General features: G+C 30.9%; 1 protein-coding gene across 1 annotated transcript; it reads right to left on the reverse strand.

Annotated features, from left to right (window-relative positions):
- Positions 1-16,016: 16,016 nt before the first annotated feature.
- On the reverse strand, positions 16,017-21,172 carry LOC114310270 (two-component response regulator ORR22). Its single transcript, XM_082888709.1, has 6 exons — positions 20,759-21,172; positions 19,313-19,465; positions 18,859-19,236; positions 18,525-18,601; positions 17,782-18,362; positions 16,017-16,350 (listed from the first exon to the last, which is right to left on the reverse strand). Exons 1-5 carry the CDS (start codon positions 20,916-20,918, stop codon positions 17,805-17,807), a joined length of 1,326 nt encoding a protein of 441 aa, XP_082744835.1. The 5' UTR covers positions 20,919-21,172; the 3' UTR covers positions 16,017-16,350; positions 17,782-17,804.
- Positions 21,173-21,389: the final 217 nt, after the last annotated feature.

The raw sequence follows: 21,389 nt of genomic DNA on the forward strand, positions 1-21,389 counted from the left end.
AGAACGAGCACAACATGCAACATCACCGAGCGCTCAACTGGTGACGTCTGAGTCTTAAGGTCGGTCAAAAATGGGGTGTCTACAGGCATTCTTCACTTTAATGCCAAGCCTCTATTTTGTCATTAAAAAAAATAATAATAACATTAGAGAAACAATAGGCATAAAACTCAAACTATGGACAAATAATATAATGAAGAAGACTCTTACCACTTGAATCATACACAATATTTATGATAAATATTCTATTTTATTTTTACTTATTTAATTTGCATATGTATTGCGTTTGTCAACCATTAGTATGTAATATAAGTGCATGTATCTATACATTCAGTGGTGGACACAAAAATTATGCAAAGTAGGAACTGAAGCAAAATTATATAGATTTTAGAGGATTTGAATAAGATTATATAGATTTTGGAAGCCAAAATACTAATTTATTTTGTAAATACTCAAAATTATATGAAAGTAACAAAATTTTCAAAGGTTTGGGGTAGCTAAAATACTTGTTTCTTTTAAAATTTCTTAAAATTACATTAAAATAGTGAAAGTTTTGACAAAGTAAAATTATTTATATTCTAGTGGAGTTGAAGTAAAATTATACAAAATTTGAAGGGACGAAAATTGCAAAGTTCTTTTATAAATATTCAAAATTACATGGTAGAAATGTACTTTCCCAAAAGTTAGGGGGCCATGTACATTAACGAAACTACAGAAGATGTGAATAAAGATGAAGGTTCTACATATTGAGAAAGAGATTGGTCTAAAGTCCCATCTGGACACTGAGGTGGTGAGAGTCAGATCCCTAAAAAGAGGACGATGGTAGGTGAAAGAATTACAAAACGCGTTGATGGTGGCTCTGATTAGGTGACGACGATGGCTTCAACAACTATGGTTGGTGGCCTGATTAGTGTTGTGCATAGTGCAGTTCGATGAGATTTGAGAATAAAATTATTAATCAAAGTGTGAATGGCAAATTAACAAATATGCAAACTACGATTTGGACGATTTGGCCAGTTTCAATTTGTTAGTTGATTAAAGAATAATTTTAAACAATTATCAAATATATTTACATAATATAAAATGCTAATTTGCATAATATTTTGAGTAAATTATACTTGCGTTTTTTTTTTAAAGTCCCTGGTATTAACATTTTATAGCATAAAGGACACTAAATATTTTCATAATGTCTAAGGTCCCTCAAGTTGATCTAGAGAAAATTGGTCCAGAGAAAATTAGTTCAGAGAAAATTCACATCACAGAAAAATTTGGTTCAGAGAAATTTTACAAATTTCTCTGATTTGAGAAAGGAAGGGAAAATTAAAAAATTGATCCAGATAAAATTTCAACTACCTGCACTTACACCCATTGTGGTTCAAGGTAAAGCACAGAGATCAGCAACAACCCTCTCCATTATCATATGTGTTTTCATAATGTGTTTTAATCAAATTTCTCTGACTTCTGAATTTATCTCCAGAGAAATTTTGAATTTCTCTGGAACTGATATTGATGTTTGCAGATCCGTCCACCAAATTTCTCTGGACTTCCGAGTTTCTCTTCAAAGAAATTCGAAATTTCTCTAGATAATCTAAGCACAGTAGGAGCTGTTTGAAGGATGGGAGTAACCACAGCATATACAATTCCTAGAAGGAAGTAAAGTTGAAGGCTTGGAAGAGTCTCTGGAAAATTCACACTCCCAGGGTTCATTGCCCTCTCTCTGTCCCTTACAGTTTTCACCAAGAACGTGTTCTTAAGGTGAAAAATGACCAAAGACTTCAACCAGAGAATTTCTCTAGACTCCACAACCCAGAGAAAATTCCCAAAACAAATATTTCCAGAGAATTTCTCTGATTTGCTATGTATTTTTTTTGGTGAGAAATCGAACCTTGGGGGCAGCCATTGGGTATTCTTCAGGCAAAAACAATTCCAGCTTGAAAACCCCTCCTTCATAAGGAAACTATGTTGGACCAAGAATCATGACATTAAAGTACCGCATGTTATCTTCTGAAGGCAACGCACTTATTCCCGGTGCAGGTTCGTTAAGGAGACGCTGAGTTTCCTTGATGATTCTTCAAGGTAGATTGCTGTTAGCCATTGAAGAAAAAAGTTCGATTGCAGAGTACGCAAGGGTTTCAGACAGAGAGAGAGAAAGAGGGAGAGACTTTCAGAAACTCAAAAAACGCGAAATCGGTCGGAGAGAATGAGGCTGCGGCCAGAGGAGGTCGGATCCAGATACGGCGAGTGAGGTTCTGCCAGGGGAGGTCAGATCGCGACACGGCCCGCCATGTTAAACAAATCTGAAAATGTCACAAGTTTAAAATTTGAGTCAAATTTCTCTGATATATGTTTAGGGACTTTAGACATCAGAAAATAATTTTGTGGATCTCTTCCATTACGAAAAGTGGGGGAGGGACCCTAGGCCAATTTTCCCATTATACTTTGTCCACTTTGGGTGTGTTTGTTTAGAAGGACTAGATAAGGAGGGATTGTAATCCACCGCACTGTAAATCCTGAGATACATTGTCCTCAGACTATTTGATTGGACTGGAATTCTATCCTATGTTTGTTTAGTCATGAGATTTGATATATGAATTGAACTATTATATTGAATCCTATGTTTGTTTAAGATATTATGGAGAATGATAAATGCTCAAAAGACTATTTTACCCTTTTGAATTATTTACTAAATAATAGGAATAGTAAATTAGAATTATGAATTTTATTTTATTTTTTTACTAGAACTTTTAAAAAATTAAATAAATAGAATATTAATAAAAATTAAATAAATTTATTTTTATTTGTAGTTGAGATTTTTAAATTTTATTTTACTTTACTAAGTATAATTAATACCAGATTATTAAAATAAATAATTTAATGAAGTAAAAATAATTTAATAAATAAATTTTATTAAGTATAATAGTATACATAATTTAATAAATAAATTTATAAAGTATAAATAATTTAATAAATAAATTAAGTATGAATAATTTAATAAATAAATTTCATTTTAAAAAAAGATATTAAATAATAGACGGTCAAAAATGTAATTTCACTACCTAATCTCATTGGATGAGTTATCCTATGGATTGTGTCCCACCCCCTCATAGATTTGGGATTCATAGTCTGGTGCAAAATTTTCAATCAAACAATGAACTATTAGTCTGGATGGACTATTACTCCTATCCCATAATTGAATCCTTCCAAACAAACACCACCTTTATGTTTGGTCACTTTCCCACTTTGGCCCTTAAAGTTTTTTTTTTTTTTTCTTCACTTTGACTCTTCATATTCCAAATTTTTTCTTAATTTATTCCTAAAGCTTGTTTCTATTTAGGGGGAAAATGTGATTTACCCTAATATTTTTCATATATATATTATAAATATAGCGAAACGGAATAGTTTTGAAGGCAGATTATAAATTTTAAATCATAGTTTAAACCAGTCCACAGTTAATGAGCGGATCAGTGCAAATTGGACGAATCGATGCAAATTAAATAGTATTTTGCACAATCCTACTTGTGGTATAGGGAAAAAAAAAGAGGGTTTATTGCACCAATAAAGTAAAGAGGTATATGGTACGGTTGTTTGGACGGACTGGATAAGGGGGGATTGTAATCCATTGGACTATTAGTCCCGGGATACATTATCTCGGAACTATTTGATTGGACTAAATTTGTATCCTATGTTTATTTAGTCATGGGATTAGATGTCTGGATTAGACTATTTTTAGTTATTCAATGTTTGTTTGTTTGGGATATAAATGCCCAAATGACTATTTTATCCTTTTCAATTATTTACTAAGTAATAGCAATATTAAACATAGCTTTAATATTTTAATTATTTTTAACTAGATTAAATAAAAATTTATTTTATTTTATTTTTTGCACAATATTTTAATTATTTTAATTTATTATTTTCAATTAAATTAAATTTATAATTTATAATATATATTTTTTATTTAATATATAATTTTAAATTAACGAAAATAAAAACTAATTTTATTTAATATATAAATTAAATTTTCAACAACACAAAAAAATTTAATTTATAAGGCCATAATTTATAATTTATTATTTTTAAATAAATTTAATTTATAATTTATATTTTTTATTTGATATATAATTTTAAATTAACAACACTAAAAAAATAATTTAATTTAATATATAAATTTAATTTTTTAACAAGACTAAAAAAATTTAATTTATAAGGCCATAATTTATAATTTATTATTTTTAATTAAATTTAATTTATAATTTAAATTTTTTATTTAATATATAATTTTAAATTAACAACGCTAAAAGAATAATTTATAAATGTTCAAAAGACTATTTTATCATTTTCTAATTGTTTGCTAAGTAAGAGCATGTAGGGTAAAATGGACATTTCATAAAATAATCCCATGGAATACCAATCACATAGTTTCTATCCCACCTCCCCCCATAGGATAGGATAGTCCCATATTTGTGGGACTAATAGTCCGGAGCAAAAAAAATGAAACAAACAATGGACTATTAGTCCGGTGGGACTAATAGTCCAATCTCACCCCCTAATCCTTCAAAACAAACACACCCATAGGGCATGTTTGATTGGGTAGATTAGAGCATGAGATTGAGATTATTAATCCATGAGCCCAATTATCCTATGTTTGTTTTAACACTTTGGTTTAAGATTATTAATCCAATGGATAATTAATCTAACAAATTTGTAAGATTATTAGTAATGGGGTAGGGGTGAGATTATTAATCCAATGGATATTAATCCAATTGAATAGTGAATACCATACTAATTTAATAGAATTATTAATACTTCACTATTAATCTTGTGAATCAAATATGACCATAGTGTACAATAGAAGTGACATGGGGAGGGAAGAGGAGAATGAGGTTGGTGGTGGCAAGTTGGTAATAGTAGAGGTAGGGCAGCACTGGTTGGTTGTCCAATAAAAATAAAAAATAAAAAACGTTGTTCGTTAGGGTTAAGTTAAGGATGTGATGATGACATAGATAAGGCCAATTATGTAAATTTCATATTGATGTTGACGGTTAAAAAAGAAATTTTATTAGCTCTGTTTATTCCGTTTATGTCGTCGTCATTGGTGAAGTCATTTACTTTACCCTAATAATTATTTTCTGATAATTTCTTTCAAATATAAAATATAATTTTATAAACTCCTAATTGCCATTCATTTACAAGGAGTTTTCTTTTGACCCGTAAAATAACATAAAATATTAACATGCAGGCAATGGCCCATACCTTCGCACCAAACTTGTTACTGTGTTTTATGCAATAATGCAAGAGTTACGTTATACTTAGAGGCAGCGCAACCATTAAACCAACTAGGCATGCAATTATTTTAGGCTCCATATTTAAGAACTCTTCAAAATTTTCAATAATTTTAATTATGTATTCATCTTTTTGGGAATTGGGGTGGCTGCTGTGCGGGGGTGTAATTGGGCCTTTTCAGGGTCTATTTTGATAATCCGAACCGTTCACATTTTAGAATATATCAAGTAGAACATACCTGTAAAAAATCAAGTTAATCGGATATCGTTTACCCATTCATCCACTCACATTTGTATCTACAAAAATAAATAATAATTGTAATTTAAAGTATTAAAATGAATACAAATGTGAGTGGATGAATGGGTAAACGATGTCCGATTAACTTGATTTTTTACAGTTATGTTCTACTTAATGTATTCTAAAATGTGAACGATTCGGATTATCAAAATGAGCCCCGAAAAGGGCCCAATTGACTGCACAGCAGTGGCTGCTGTGCACCCCGCACAGCAGCCACCCCAATTCCTTTTGATAAAGGCTCTATGAAATGGCCATTAGTTAAGCCTCAAATTGACAAAGTTCGAAAGTTTATAATTTCTTCGCGTTCCAAAAATAAAATAAGTCAAATCTCACGTGATTAAGGTCTCGTTTGACAACATCAATTTTTAGTTTAAAAGCCAAAAAGTTACAAAAAAAAAAAAACCAAAAAGCTGACAACCTATACCAAAAAGTCAAGAATTCTCTTTTCTTTCTACTTTTGTACATATTTTCGTAAAAAGTTAAAAAGTCGTCCCAAACATATTAGTATTTTTATCTCATATTTTAGTCAAAAAATTATTAAAATAGCATGTTTCCAAACGAGGTCTAAATAGGGAGGGAATCTTTTTATTTATTTATTTTTTAGACCACCGCTAACAGAAGACTCATGTGTTAAAATTTTTCAAATAAAATAAAATACCTTCTTTTTTGGGCTAAGAAGGGTGGCTGGGATTTTGCCTTGGGTACATATACACTCTCCCTATGTAGCATATATCATATTATAATGGAGCCTAACCTTTGGGTGACCTCAAGGGGAATAAGTAATAGAACTTGAAATTGTTGGTCCACCTCTGGAGGTTCAAACTTATGATTTCACAAATGACAATCATACATCTTAATCAATTTGGACAACTCAATTGATAAAATTAAAATATCTCTTCTTTTAAAAAATATATAGAAAAAAAAATTATATCTTATTGCCATTTCAGAAAATTAAAAACCAAATTTATATTTGTGGGGGGAGAATGTCTAACGCAGAAAAACAAATTGTTGTTGAAAATTCTTTTAAAATTTATTATTTCATACATGTAGTAGGTGTGCTATTTCATCAATTGAAAGTAGGTTAGAACAATTTTAATAGACATGTTTAGTTTTAAAAATTATCGATTATTATAATTGAGGCAGTAAATAAAATTTTATTTCATTTACAATTAAGTCAAATAAAAATAAAATTTTATTTCAAGTCTTTATACGAGAAACTTAATTACAAAATTGAAAAAGTTGTCTTTTTGGCGAGCATTTCCCTTCCCACTACAACCATCATCCCTTCCTCCATGTTTTCCATACTGCTATACACAAAATGGGAAAATAAATAAATAAATAAATAAGTCTTATCTTTTGGAATCTTGATTTTTTTTTTTTTTTTTTTTGTGGCAAATTTGAACACATGAAAAATATTTGAATATACATAAGTGTTTTACACAAGCCTAAAAATAAGATTAAGTTCCTACTGTTCAATTGAAATACAATTTTCGTAAAAAATTAAATGAATTAGCAACACTAAATGCCTTCATATAAGATTTTGCCTAAGTCCTCAAAATGATTTTTCTATTTCTTGCCATAGTCATGTCTTGTGTTTGTAGAACTTTTTTTCTAAATTAAAAATTGGTAATCAGAAAGCAAAAATTAAAAGCACTATTTTTCCAACTTCTAAATAATCAGATTTTTTTTTTCTAAGCATATTTAAGCTATTTTTATCTAATAAATTATAAGCAAAAGTTGCATTAAACAGTCCGACATAGGCTCTCAAATTAAAATAAGCAATAATTATCTCTAAGAAGCTGTAACAAACAGTTCTTAAGTGTCGGTTTGGCAATTTCACTTTTTTAGTAGTTTTTTTTAACTTTTTGATTTTTTTTATGAAGTGAAATAAGTTAATGTGGAATGAGTTTTTAGTTGAATATATAATTGTAAGAGAAAAAATGAGTGATTGATATATATGATGTGGCATTTTGAGTTTTAATTTTTTTTTTTTAAAGTTTGTTTGTGGCTTTATAAAAATTTTTAACTGAAAAATCACAAATCAAATGATGTCAAAATAAAATGTGATATTTTAAAGAGTAATTATATGGTCTTCCGAAAATTCCAATGTGATAGTGCGATCATTCTATAGGTAGAAGTTGTGTACTTACATTATTACATAGCCCCAAAAAAAAAACAACAATATGAGAAAATGATAAAACATGATTAGTTAGGCACACAAATGCATAATATTTCCGAAGCACAGGTAAGTTTGGAAATTAACTAAAATAATCAAAAAGTCAATTCTTCTTTCTATTTTTTTACACATTTTTCATATAAAGCTAAACAATTAATTGAAATAAGGGGTTTTTTTTTACCAGCTGGTCCCAATAATTGAATCTATTACCCACTAGGTCTTAAGTTTTTATCTCATGCACCAGGAAGTCCTATTATATTTTTTTTATCCCAATTTTGCCTCTGCTGCTATACTGCTAGAACCATCGATGAATTAGTGGTGTTTGGTGAATATGAGAATTGCTAGAGCCATTGATGAATTCGTTGGTGTTGGTGAATATGAGAACTGCCTCTGTGGCCCTTGGATTTGAGAGAGATGGCATTAGATCTGACAGAGATCAAGAAAATCGACATGAATGGAGATGGGGTGTGTCGACATTGACGAGTTTCAGAGCCATTGATGAATTCATTGGTGTTGGTGAACATGAGAACTGTCTCTGTAGCCCTTGGATTTGAGAGAGATGATGTTAGATTTGAGAGAGATCAAGAAAATCGACATGAAATGGAGATGGGTGTGTCGATATTGACGAGTTTGGAGCTCTATATTGTTTAAACTAGTGATAAATTTGTTTAAACTATTGATAAATTTGTTAAAAAAATTTACAAATAGTAGACTTGATTTAAGAGAGAGGGGGTGTATCACAACAAATTTTTCACCAAATTAAACAACAAATTTATCATTCATAAATTAAGTAACAAATTTATCAGATCAGTTACACGTCTGTAGAAAATCAACAACACCTTTCAATGCACTGATTAGACACTTTGCATTCCAAACTGGTGATGGAGGAAGATGGTAACACGACGATGTCGAAGATAATAGATTGATGATGGAGGATTATGGTCTTGAAACTAGCAGATGAATGATGGGGGAGGAGCAACGGTGATGGCAACGAAGAAGAATGAGATGATGGTTGGTGATCGAGGAGCAGAAGGAAAAGAAGGAGGAAATGGTGTACCAATGACAGAAATAAGAAAGAAAGAGAGAGAAGAGAGAGAAATAGAGATAAGGATGTGTTTGGGTTTAGGATAAAATCACTCAACTGAATGTAAGGGGTAAAAATGAAAGATGGGCTAAATAATTTTGGGTCAGGACTTCCTAGGAATTAAGTCTGGTCCAAAGGACCAGCCCGTAACTCCCTCGTAAAATAACTAGTTCTCAAGACAAACTTTATTTTTGCTTTTGATGTCTCTTATGAGTTGATAATAAAACACTAATAACTGTACGATATTTTACAAACATACGTCATAAGGTCATTTGTTAATAAATTTCAAATAACCGTATATAACTTATAAAAATGAATAAATAAAGACTAAAAGAATTGATATTTTGTGATCTTTTTTTTTTTTATATATAATTCGTTTATAAAATGCCTTCTCTTTTTCCTTCTTTTTTTGGCCTAGAAGGGTAGTTGGGGTCTCGCCTTAGATACATGTACTCTCTCTGCCTAGCATGTATCATATAATTATGGAGCCTAACCCATTGGGTGGCCTCAAGGGGAAATAAGTAATAGAACTTCAAATTGTTTGTCCACCTCTTGAGGTTCAAACTTAGTTTTCAAATGAGAATCATAGACCTTAGTCAATTTAGACAACTCAATTGATAAAATTAAATATCTCTTCTTTTTTAAAAAGTATAAAAAAAAATTTAAAAAAAAATTACATCTTATTGCAATTGTAGAAAATTAAAAATCAAATTTGTATTCGTGGGGGAGAATGTCTAACTCAGAAAAACAATTTGATGTTGAAATTTCTTTTAAAACTTATTATTTCTTACATGTGTTAGGTGTGCTATTTCATCAATTGAAAGTAGGTTAGAACAATTTTAATAGACATTTCTTATTTAATTTTAAAAATTATCAAATATTATAGTTGAATTTACGATTAAATCAAATAAAAATATAATTTTATTTCTATTCTTTATACGAGGAACTTAATAACAAAATGAACTAAGTTGTCCTTTTGGCTAGCATTTCGCTTCCCACTACAACCATCATCGCTCCTACATGTTTTCCATACCGCTGTCCACAAAATGGATTAAAAAAAAAAAAGTCTTTTCTTTTGGAAACTTGTTTTACTTTTTTATTTTTTCGGAAAATTTGAACACATGAAAAATACTTGAATATACATAAGTGTTTTACACCAGCATGAAAATAAGATTAATTTCTTGTTGTCGAACTAAAATACAATTTTTGCAAAAAATTAAATGAATTAGCAACACTAAATGCCTTCCATACAAGATTTTGCCTATGTCGTCAAAATGATTTTGCCACTTCTTGCTGTGCTGAAGTCCTGTCTGGTAGAACTTTTTTAAAGTTAAAAGATGATAATCTGAAAGTAGAAACTAAACCACCACTTTCCCAACTTCTAAATCATCAACCTTTTTTAGCTTATTTAAGCTATTTTTGTCTAATAAATTATAAATAAAAGCTATACCAAACAATCTGATACAAACTCTCAAATTAAAATAAGTTATAATTACCTCTTAGAAACTATAACAAATAGTGCCTAAGTGTCGGTTTGGCAATATCTCTTTTTAAGTAGTCTTTTTAACTTTTTGACTTTTTTATGAAGTGAAATAAGTTAATATGGATTGAGTTTTTTAGTTGAATAGATAATTGTGAGAGAAAAAAAAAATGATTGATTGATATATATAATATGACATGTTGACTTTTTAGATTTTCTTAGTTTTTTTGTGGCTTTATAAAATTTTTTAACTAAAAAATCACAAACCAAATGAGGGCTAATTATCATATCTAGTCTTCCCAGAATTTCAAAGTGATGTTGTGCCCGTTCAATAACAAGAAGTTGTGTACTTATATTATTACATAGTCCCATAAAATAACAACAATATTACATAGTCCCATAAAATAACAACAATATGAGAAAATGATAAAATATGATTAGTTAGGCCCACAAATACATAATCTTTCCAAAACACAGGTAAGTTTGAGAATTATCTAAAATAACTAAAAGTCAATCATTCTCACCACTTTCTACACATTTTTCATATAAAACTAAAAATTCAATTAAATGACTAATTCTAAAAACAATCTTAATTTCTACTTTTGATGTCTCCTGTAAGTTGATAATGGTTTGGTTTGGTAAGTGATTTTTTTAGCCAAAAAAGTCACCAAAAAAAACTAAAAAGTTAACAACCTATATTCAAAATCAAAGATTCTATTTTCTTTTTATTTTTTGCACATCTTTTCATAAAAAAACTAAAAATTCATCTCAAACATACTAATTTTTTTTACATCATATTTTAGCCAAAAAGGGAAAAAATTACTAAAAAAGCCTATTCCCAAACAAGGCCATGTGATATTTTACACGCACACGTCATAAGGTCATTTGTTAATAAATTTCAAATAACTGTATATAACTTATAAAAATGCATAAATAAAGACAAAGAATTTATATTTTGTGATCTATTTTTGTATATAATTCTTCTATAAAATGATGTGATTTTTTTGTGAGCTTCATTTTTTTCAATCAAAACGCTCATAATTAGGACTCGTTTGAAAATAGGCTATTTTAATTTTTTAATTTTTTAGTTAAAATATGAGGTAAAAAAAATTAGTATGTTTGGGATGATCTTTTAGTTTTTTACGAAAAAATATGTAAAAAATAGAGAGAAAATGGAATTTTTGACTTTTTTTTATATAGTTTGTTGAATTTTTGACAATTTTAATAACTTTTTAACTTTTTTGAATTAAAATATAATTTTGTCAAATGAGGCCTTATTTTCATAGGGAAACTATTTAATAATCCCGGAACACCATGTGGTCATACTCCAAGTCAATCACGAATTACTTAGCCCTCATGCTGTCCCTCCATCCCCAACATAAACCACAGGCCCTATCCCTCTCTATCAATCAAAACCTTATGAAATATCACGTGTCCATACTCCGAAAATACTGAATAATCACCCATTTTCATAACTAAATTGCTTAGGACCCCCAAAGTAAGGGACTCTCATGACCTCCCAAAATGATGTGGACTAATTATGTGTTTTTATTTTTTTGTTTCTTTGTTTTTTTTTTTTTTTCTTTTTCTTTCTGGATCAATCACAAGTAAATGGGAGGTTGTGAGGATTATATTTTTTTGGGGTCTGTATAATCATAATTATCATTGACTTCGACCCATTATTCTAAATGCATTTTATATATGTGAACTTTATACTTACCAATCATTTTCCATTTAATGTTTCTTTATGATGCTCCATTAGTTCTGTCTTTGTGTCCTGGTAGTTGGTTTGTTAAGCCACTTTCATTAGGACCCATTACTTTTGTCTTTTTGGCCATTCAGAATTCCTTAGCCCTTGAACTGCATGTATGTGTTAGGATTTAGAAGTTTAATGTACAAGTTTTATAGGTTATTTTAAAAAAAATTTCTTAAGAGAAAGATGAATTTGGTTTTGCCATGTTACCTACGTAGGGTTGGTTTGGGAAGTTTTTTTTTTGGGGGGGGTGGGTTTTAAAATATGAGATGAAATAAATTGAAATGTTTGAGAATAACTTTTTGATTTTTTGATGAAAAAAATTGCAAAGTGAAGCAAATGGAAATAAATCTTTCACTTTTTATATGATGTTACTTTTGATTTTTTTCTCTCACTTTTCTAATAACTTTTTTTATTATTATTATTATTATTTTTTTTTTCCTGACTAAAACCGTTTCATCCCAAACGGACCCTTAATCACAATAATTTGTCTTCCAGTAAAACTATGGACACCCTCTTTGATTTTAAATATATTATTAGTTCTCAATCAAGTACAAACCAATTTTATGAAAAGTGGTCGAAACATATCAGATAATACAATATTATCAACCACTATTTAAAATCTTAAATAGCGTGCATTAAATCCACTATTGTTGAGTGGGCTATGTTGAGTGGGCTATGTTGCATGGGCTATGTTGAGTGGTTTTTGTTTGGTTATTGGTGGGCCTTTATGCATTCTGCTGTCTACTATATTTGGTTTTTTCGTTATTTGGTTGATGATCCGTACATATTCATGTGATTCGGCTTAGTGTAGTTCTTTGACCTCTTCTGGTGTGGAGTGAGGGGGACACTGCCATGGGGAATTGAGGTGTGGAATTTGCCATTGCTGGAACTGGGAGATGGGTGGTGAGTTAATTGGATTTGATTGGCTCTTTTGTATGGACAACGGTTTGTATGGGCTATGCTTCTTTGTTGATGGTAAATCCAAGTGGGTGAGTGGTTTTTTGGTGGGCTTTTATGCATTATGCTGTCTACTATATTTGACTTCTTCGTTATTTGGTTGATGATCCGTACATATTCATGTGATTCGGCTTAGTGTAGTTCTCTGACCTCTTTTGGTGTGGAGTAAGGGGGACACTGCCATGGGGAATTGAGGTGTGGAATTTGCCATTGCTGGAACTGGAAGATGTGTGGTGAGTTAATTGGATTTTGATTGGCTCTCTTATGTGGACAACATTTTTGCCTGGGCTATGTTGAGTGGTTTTTGTTTGGAAATTGGTGGGCCTTTTTGTATTCTGTTGTCTACTATATTTGGTTTTTTCGTTATTTGGTTGATGATTCGTACATATTCATGTGATTCGGCTTAGTGCAGTTCTCTGACCTCTTCTGGTGTGGAGTGAGGGGGACACTGCCATGGGGAATTGAGGTGTGGAATTAGCCATTGTTGGAACTGGGAGATGTGTGGTGAGTTAATTGGATTTTGATTGGTTCATTGCGTGGACAACATTTTGCATAGGGTAAGCTTCTTTGTTCTTGTTAAATCCAAGTGGGTGAGTGGTAATTTTGTTTTGGAATTGGTGGGCCTTTATGCATTCTGTTGTATACTATATTAGGCTTTTTCGTTGTTTGGTTGATGATCCGTACATATTCATGTGATTCGGCTTAGTGCAGTTCTCTGACCTCTTCTGGTGTGGAGTGAGAGGGACACTGCCTTGGGGAATTGAGGTGTGGAATTTGCCATTGCTGGAACTGGGAGATGTGTGGTGAGTTAATTGGACTTTGATTGGCTCGTTTGTGTGTACATCTTTTTGCATGGGCTATGCTTCTTTGTTGATCTTGTTGGGTGTTTAGTGAGTTACATTGTATTGTGTGTTTGTCTGTTTGTTTCTTGAGTCTGTGGTGTATTTTGTTTATTTGCCCATATATCCACCCCAAGTTCCTATCTATTGTCTCTGATGGTAGGGATTACTTGGGGACAAAAAGGATATATGGGCAAAGTGGGGTCTTGTTTTTCTTTTCGGTTCTGTTGTTCTTTCGCTGTTGCGAGTGTGGTTATATGTTGTAGGAAGTACTGAGGTAGTTTTGTGGTGTTTTCTGTTCTTCTTTTATTTGTTGTAGGGCGTACCTGGGGTATGTCCCTTGTAAACTTGTACATTTTACTGTCTTTATTTTATGACTTACTTACCAAAAAAAAAAAAAAAAATCCACTAGTGTTAGTCACTATCTGTTTAATTATCTCCAAATAAACTATTTTTTGGCTCAATAAAGTTAAAACTAAATAAGTTGCTTAGTTTGGTTGAAAAAGAATTAGTAACGTTTTTAGAATCTTGTTTCATGTTAACAAAGTTTCACAACACTGTAAGGTAATATGATAATTTTTCAATACAAGTAAGAATTTGAAAAGATTCTCAAAATTTTCTCAAATGATAAAAATGAAGAATAAAAAATTAAGAATTACTAAAGCATCAATTTTTTTAGATTCTAAAAAAAAACAAAAAATAGCAAGAAAGTTACAATAAGAGATAGTTTTAGTCTCTAAAGTATGCGTTTTGTTTTTTCGTTTTCAGTCTCTTAAGTTTCAGTTTTTTCATTTTTATTCTCAAAATTGTCAATTTATTAGTCTTAGATTTAACGTCCGTCTAAATTGAAAATAAAAATATGAATAAAAACTAATTTTGGTCTCAAAAGTTTGTGTTTATTGTCATTTTAGTCCCTCAAGTTTTATATTTTGTCATTTTGATCCTCAAAGTTGTCAATTTGAACCAATTTGATCCTAACTCAAATTGACAACTTTGATAACCAAAATTATAAAATTTAGAACTTGGGAGACTAAAATGGTAAGAAATGCATACTTTAATGATCAAAATTGTCTTTTACCTAAGGATAAAATATTTTTCCTACTATTAATGTAAACAAACGTTAGAGATAGGACCCAAATGATAACATTGAAATTTAAGTGACTAAAATAACAAATAACGCATACTTAAAATATTGAAATTGTTTTTTATCAAAAAAAGATATGTTCAAAAAAACTCTAACCAAACATTCCATTAGTTGAAATATGAATGATTGACAATGGATTTATTTAGTACAACTTAATGAAATAAAAATTGATAATTAAAAAATAAAAGTAAAAAACACCCTTCCCCCAGCTTTCTGATAATCATTTTATTTAAGTTATTTCTGTTTAATAAGTATTAAGCAGAAATTATATCAAAAAGTCTGACACAGACTCGCAAAATAAAATAAATTATAGCCAACTCAGATAAGTTATACCAAATAACCCCATTATACTTCAGCCAATGCAGATGATAGCAACAATAATTGGTGTTTCTCCCATTCTATTATGGCCCAATTTCGTTTATGAATGTTTTTTTTGGGTGAATAAACTGTTCTTTTATTATTTATTATTTTTTATTTATGAATGTTGCTCTGTTTCCTTGTAGTATCATGACATTTCTCCTTCAGCTTCTAGCATTAAACATACGAGACAATTAAAAGAAAATTAAAAATGATTCACAAGTTTGCATATTGAGATTATCTAAAATGACAACTGAGAGGATCATCTCTTGCCCAATTTGGCAACAACCTAATGAAATGATTGAATTATAAATACCTCCCCAAATGACATTATATAGACTTATAATACCATATATTATTATTTTTATACGAACTGCAAAACGCACTATGTAAGTCGTCATTTATCTCCTAATTACCTAATAAAGATGGGTTAAAATTGTCCCACCCATAAAGATTTATACACGTGAACAATATTAGATAGTATTCTAGAATCACCACTTTGAACTTACTAGACATCGTTTATATTAAGCATTAAAATCAACAAAAACATCAGGAATTACCCCTAAAAGAAGTCCTATTGTCCCTTTAACTAGATCGCCAGACAAGCAAAACTTAAGATTCCACACAAAAAGGATTTATGATGGTATGTTTTTCAACTTCCATAATTCCATAAAATGAGGCAAATTAAAAATATATACATCCTAGAGAATTAATGCATGTACTATGGACATCTAACAATGTAAAGAAATCTAGAATAAATCATGATTTATCCGATCAGTAAATCACACCTGAGTCTAAACCCTTTAAAAACTATCATTTGCCTTCCCAAAGAGAAAGCATCTCTAAACAATCATGAACACCAAAAATCTTCTATCAACGTATTCGTCGACAAATCTTCTTCTTCTTCGTTTTCATAAATTAGCTTCAATTTAAAATAGGATGCCCTGTGATTACAACCTAGGAGCCGAATTGCTGCTAAACTGCAATACAGAAGTCAAAAAAGTGTCAAGAAACAATTACAAGTACTTGTTTATATAGATTCATATATAAGCAGTTGAAGAGAATCAATCATAAATGTTAGATATTTTAATGGAATAATTTTAAGTTATTACTAGTGTGATTCATGACTGCATCCATGATCTATCTTGCACGCCACAACTAACTGTGGTTTTGGAATCAAATCTTATTTATTGTTAAGTTAACCTAATAATTTTTTCAATCAAGTCCAAATCCAATTGGCTACATGTAAAATGTGATATCTGTTGTTGAAGAAGCTGCAAGCAGTGAAGCAATCCGATGGGTTTAATTTTTCTTTTGTCAAGAAGGTTTGAAGCATCATTAAAAAGGATGCTATGGTCTTTGATTTAGGAATTTTACAAGAATGATAGAACTGTAAAGCGCCTTAATGCTACATTCATTGCCTTAATTCCTAAGGTTGAAAGAGATTCATGCTTTGAGGAGTCCAATCCCATTTAGTATATATGGTAGGATTTTTTTGCAAAATATTACCCAAGATGTTATCAATCAAATTAAAGAAGGTACTTTTAGAAGTTATTAGTGAACCACAAGCTGCCTTTGTGGGATAGTGTTTAAAACTGATTTTAAAAAAGGCATATGATTGTGTTAATTAGCCTTTTTTTTCTTATTGGATATGCTTGACAAGTGTCTTGTGTGTGTCTATTGGTACTAGGGTTGTGTGACTTGAGAAAAGACTGACATACCTAGGCAATCAAAAGTAAAGAACCAATAATCAATCATGGGGAATTTTTTTTTTTTATAAAAAAAATCGCTAAATATGTTTGTCATTCAATGGATTAGGGACATTTCTAATTCCGAAAAAGAGGAATTACAACTGAAAAATGTGTCACCTGTTTTACCATAATGCTAAGGAGGTCATCATCTGGGAAACTGCCCTTTTCGGATTGAGTCAATTGGTTCTTCTTTTACTTTGAGATTAGCTAAATTTCTTCCTTCATGTTGCCATGAAATCGGAAAACAACAGAATCATGAGCCCTATAAAACTCAAAATTGTTCACTCGGTGCATATATATGTAGCTGACTTAATATCCATACCAAGTAAAAGAATAATAAAAACAAAGCAAAAGCAGTGTTTACTAAAACTATCAATAAAAAATTTATTAAAGGAAGAAACCCTTTTGTTTTAAGTGGACATACAGTGAAATCTGCTCTAAAATTGAAGTGTAACAATTGATATAACATTCTTATTTTATGGTCTGAAAGCTTGAAATTCTGTCAATTTATAGAATTATTTCAATTTTGGTTTCATTGATATAGGAGCGGAAAAAGAAAAAATTAGCATAATACTAAAAACCAAACAGAATTCAATGATATTGGGGAACAAAAATAAAAAGAAATATAGCAAACAGAAAGATAAAGGGAGGATAACTAACATGGAAGCAGCATGGCAAGAGAATCAGGTTAAGAAATTGGATTCAATTGATTTGAAGCGGCTCCAAGCATTTGAAAAGGATGAATATGGCCCAAAGCCAACAGGCATACTGCTTGGACCAGATTGCCCTGTGTTAAAGCTAGAAAGCTGAGAAGACATCTTGACATTGTCATCAAACATCTTTGCTTTCGAATTAATAGAGTGAAACCTCATCCCATTCAATTCATGATGGGGAGATGGATTTGCCGCAAAAAATGGAGATGGAGGGACACTTCGAAGTGCGGTTGGGCGCTTTTGATCTGCTACTACTTTGGGAGGCAGTTGGTTTTGTTGGAAGAGTTTTGCATTTGATGTAGAAGCACCAAATGTTTGAAGTCGGCTACCAAATGAGGTGATCCCAGTACTGATGTATTGTTCTGCAAATCTATTGTGATGATTGATGGTGTTTAGGCCTTGATTAACACAAGATGTGGTGATTGTATCAGATAGAAGCCCGTTTTTTCTGTTTGAATTGATATTGTCCTCGCTTTCTCGGTTTATGTTAGCTTTTTTGTTCTCCTTCCTCAAGGCATTTCTGTACCACTGCAATCAAGAAAAAGGAGTATCAAAAAACAAACAGTTAAAGAATCACAGTTTAGTTTCACTTGCATTACATATCTGACTAGTCCATGATGCAGGATATAGAAAACAGAGGACTCAGCCTAGAATGCCATCTTGGAAGCTTGATGGAAAGACCAAACTCACGTAAAGGTGGCTAGCAACACTTCTTAGAGAGATCACTGGTTCATTCATGATTTGGAGTATCTTCTTTGGAACTGCTTCTGCAAAGGTACAAAACCACAGACCCAATAATGTAAGGATACACCCCAATACATACTTTTACCTTTGTCATGTTTGTGCGATTTTAGCAGCTAAGCTATTGCAAAGAGCAAGGTTTTCCATAGTGATATCGAAAGACGATTAAGTATGGATTACAGTGTAACCTTATTGGAAGTATCAAGCCATATGTATTGGGAATCAGTCTGGTGTAAATTTTTTAAGCTTGTAAAATAAAATAAAATGAAGATCCAAGACTTACTATCTACTCCTAGCAGCCGAACAGCATCGACAAACTTGTTATGCAACACTCTAGTCCAAATAAGCCTCTTCTTCTTCTTCTTCTGAGCAGAAGATTCCTCATTAGAATGAGTGTTTGTTTCATCATCATCATCATCTTCTTCTTCTTCTTCTTCCTCATTGCTCTTTTCTCTCTGCCTCTTTGAAGATGGAATTGGGGGGTTTTGATCTGTTCCTGTTTGCATGGTGCCAGATTTCATTGTATTAAATAGATTATTCCGGACCACATGCTGCCAAATATTCTTCACTTCTTCCAACCGAACTGGCTTTATCAGGTAGTCTTGAACTCCATGCATTACCCCATTCATCACCGATTCTTTGTCATCGTTTGCAGACATCACTGCAATTCGAAACTTATGTTTAAGATTTAATCTCATCCAAGTTAATGTATACTGATTAAAAAATGATGAGCTTACTTATTACTGGCATGTCCATTTCAAGGCCTATTATCTTCAGAAGCTCGAAACCGGTCATATCGAGCCTTATAACATCAGTAATCACAATATCATAGCTTTCTTTGTTCTTTCTCAGCATTTGAAGAGCTTCTGTTGCTTTTGTTGTCGCCGTAACTGCATACATATCAAAATGCACAAAATTTTGGAATAAATAGGCCTACCAGTTCAATGACCCTTTCAATAGTCAAGATTTCTGTATCTTTGCTCTCTAGAGTAAGGAATGTAGTTTTAGAAAAAAAACTCTATGAAACAGTGCATTAAATTCAATTTGTTTGGCTTTATATGTTTTGATTGAACTCCCTTTGAAAATTTTGTAAGAGTAACTAAATAAAAATATTAGAATATGAACCTTGATTCATAGGGAAGACATAATCTTTTGCTTAATCCCCAAACCGTAAAATTCAAATTCATTTTGTGTTTTTATATCCGAGAACTAGTCAGACCCACAATAATGGTCAATTTTGAGGGGGCCTCTAGTTTGACCACTGTAATAAAATAAACATTATTTTTTTAATTTTATCATTTTAAATCATAAATTTTTTATTTCTTTTTCAATCTAAACCATCTACTTCCTTATTTCCGATAAGTAAAATCAACGAAAAATATGATATTTTAGTCATTAAAATCAACAAAAAAAAAAGTGTTTTATATATTTTATGTACACATACATTGGGTTTGATGACTAAAATACTATTTTTTCATCCGCTTTACTTAACAAAATAGGTTGATGGTTTAAATTAAAAACAAATTAAATTTTAAAATTTAAATTGACAAAATTAAAAATTCAGATTCTATTGTAATTTTCTTTAAATTTTAATATCCAACAATTTAGTAACATTATACTTCCTTGGCTGTTGGCTTAAAAAATAAAGAGAGAAAATGGAGCATTTGCCCAAAGTTGCCTTTTTTATTTTTTATTTTTTATTTTTTTTTTGAAACAGCAAAAAAGCACTATATTTATAATAAACAAGCAACAATACATTGACATCAAACAACAAAATCAAAGGATGCCGAGAACATCATAGCAAAGATACAACAAAAATGCTATAACTCCATTATGTTCACAAACCCAAAACTAGCAAAATCATTTTAAAAAAAGAAAAGAAAAATCACAAGCAACCTAATAAGATGTTCACAATTAATTTATAAATTCTACAATTCGAAATTATCAATTTATTTAACTATTGTAGTTATGTTATACATACAATGTATACATTTAAAATTTGGAATCACATGTATACATTTAAAATTCAAAGAAAAAAGTCTAAGAATCATATTCTATAAGTACTCTCTACATAAAATTTCATATCTTCAAGAATTATGGACCTTTTCAAATAATAAACCAAACCCTATTTGTGATCTTCAAGCATATATATCTATATATATATTGGGATTGAGAAAAAAAACCTTTATAGCGACACTTGTTGAGAAGAGCAGCAACAATTTTGAGGCAGACAACGTTGTCATCAACCACAAGAACTCTCAAACCCTCCGGAAAGTTGGCATTCACTCTGCTTTGCGGTGGTGCCGCCCGGTTCAGACTCACACGAACATCAATCTTTGACATAATGAAAACACGTTTATTATTATTATTCGAAGAAATAAAATATCTTCAGCAAGATATATGCAATTTGCAAAGTGGGTTGTGCTTTGGTTTTCTCTTAGGATATCACTAGGATTTTCTCGGGAAAATCAAGCAGGAAAATGGCTCCATGAAAAAGTATATGAAGAGGGAAAGGAATATAGGAGAAGCAAATCTAAGAGGGATCACTACGATTGGGGAGAGGATGTCCAAGTAACGGTCCAAGTAACGGACAAAGTAAAAGGGGAAAATATTGAAGTGGAGTTTCCTGGTAATACAAATAATAAGTGTGTGAACTTGAGCTTCACTCATCTACGGATTGGTTCCGAAGCAAACAAAACCGGATCCAATAAACCTTTGAATATTTTGTTTTTTTTTGGGGGGGACAAATTACTCCAGTGTTTCTTCCAAATTTATTTGCATCAATTTTGAACTTAAATTTTTCATATAATGTCA

This window comes from Camellia sinensis, chromosome 9 (genome assembly GCF_055761805.1).
Source record: "Camellia sinensis isolate YWXY chromosome 9, ASM5576180v1, whole genome shotgun sequence".
NCBI classification, from domain to species: domain Eukaryota; kingdom Viridiplantae; phylum Streptophyta; class Magnoliopsida; order Ericales; family Theaceae; genus Camellia; species Camellia sinensis.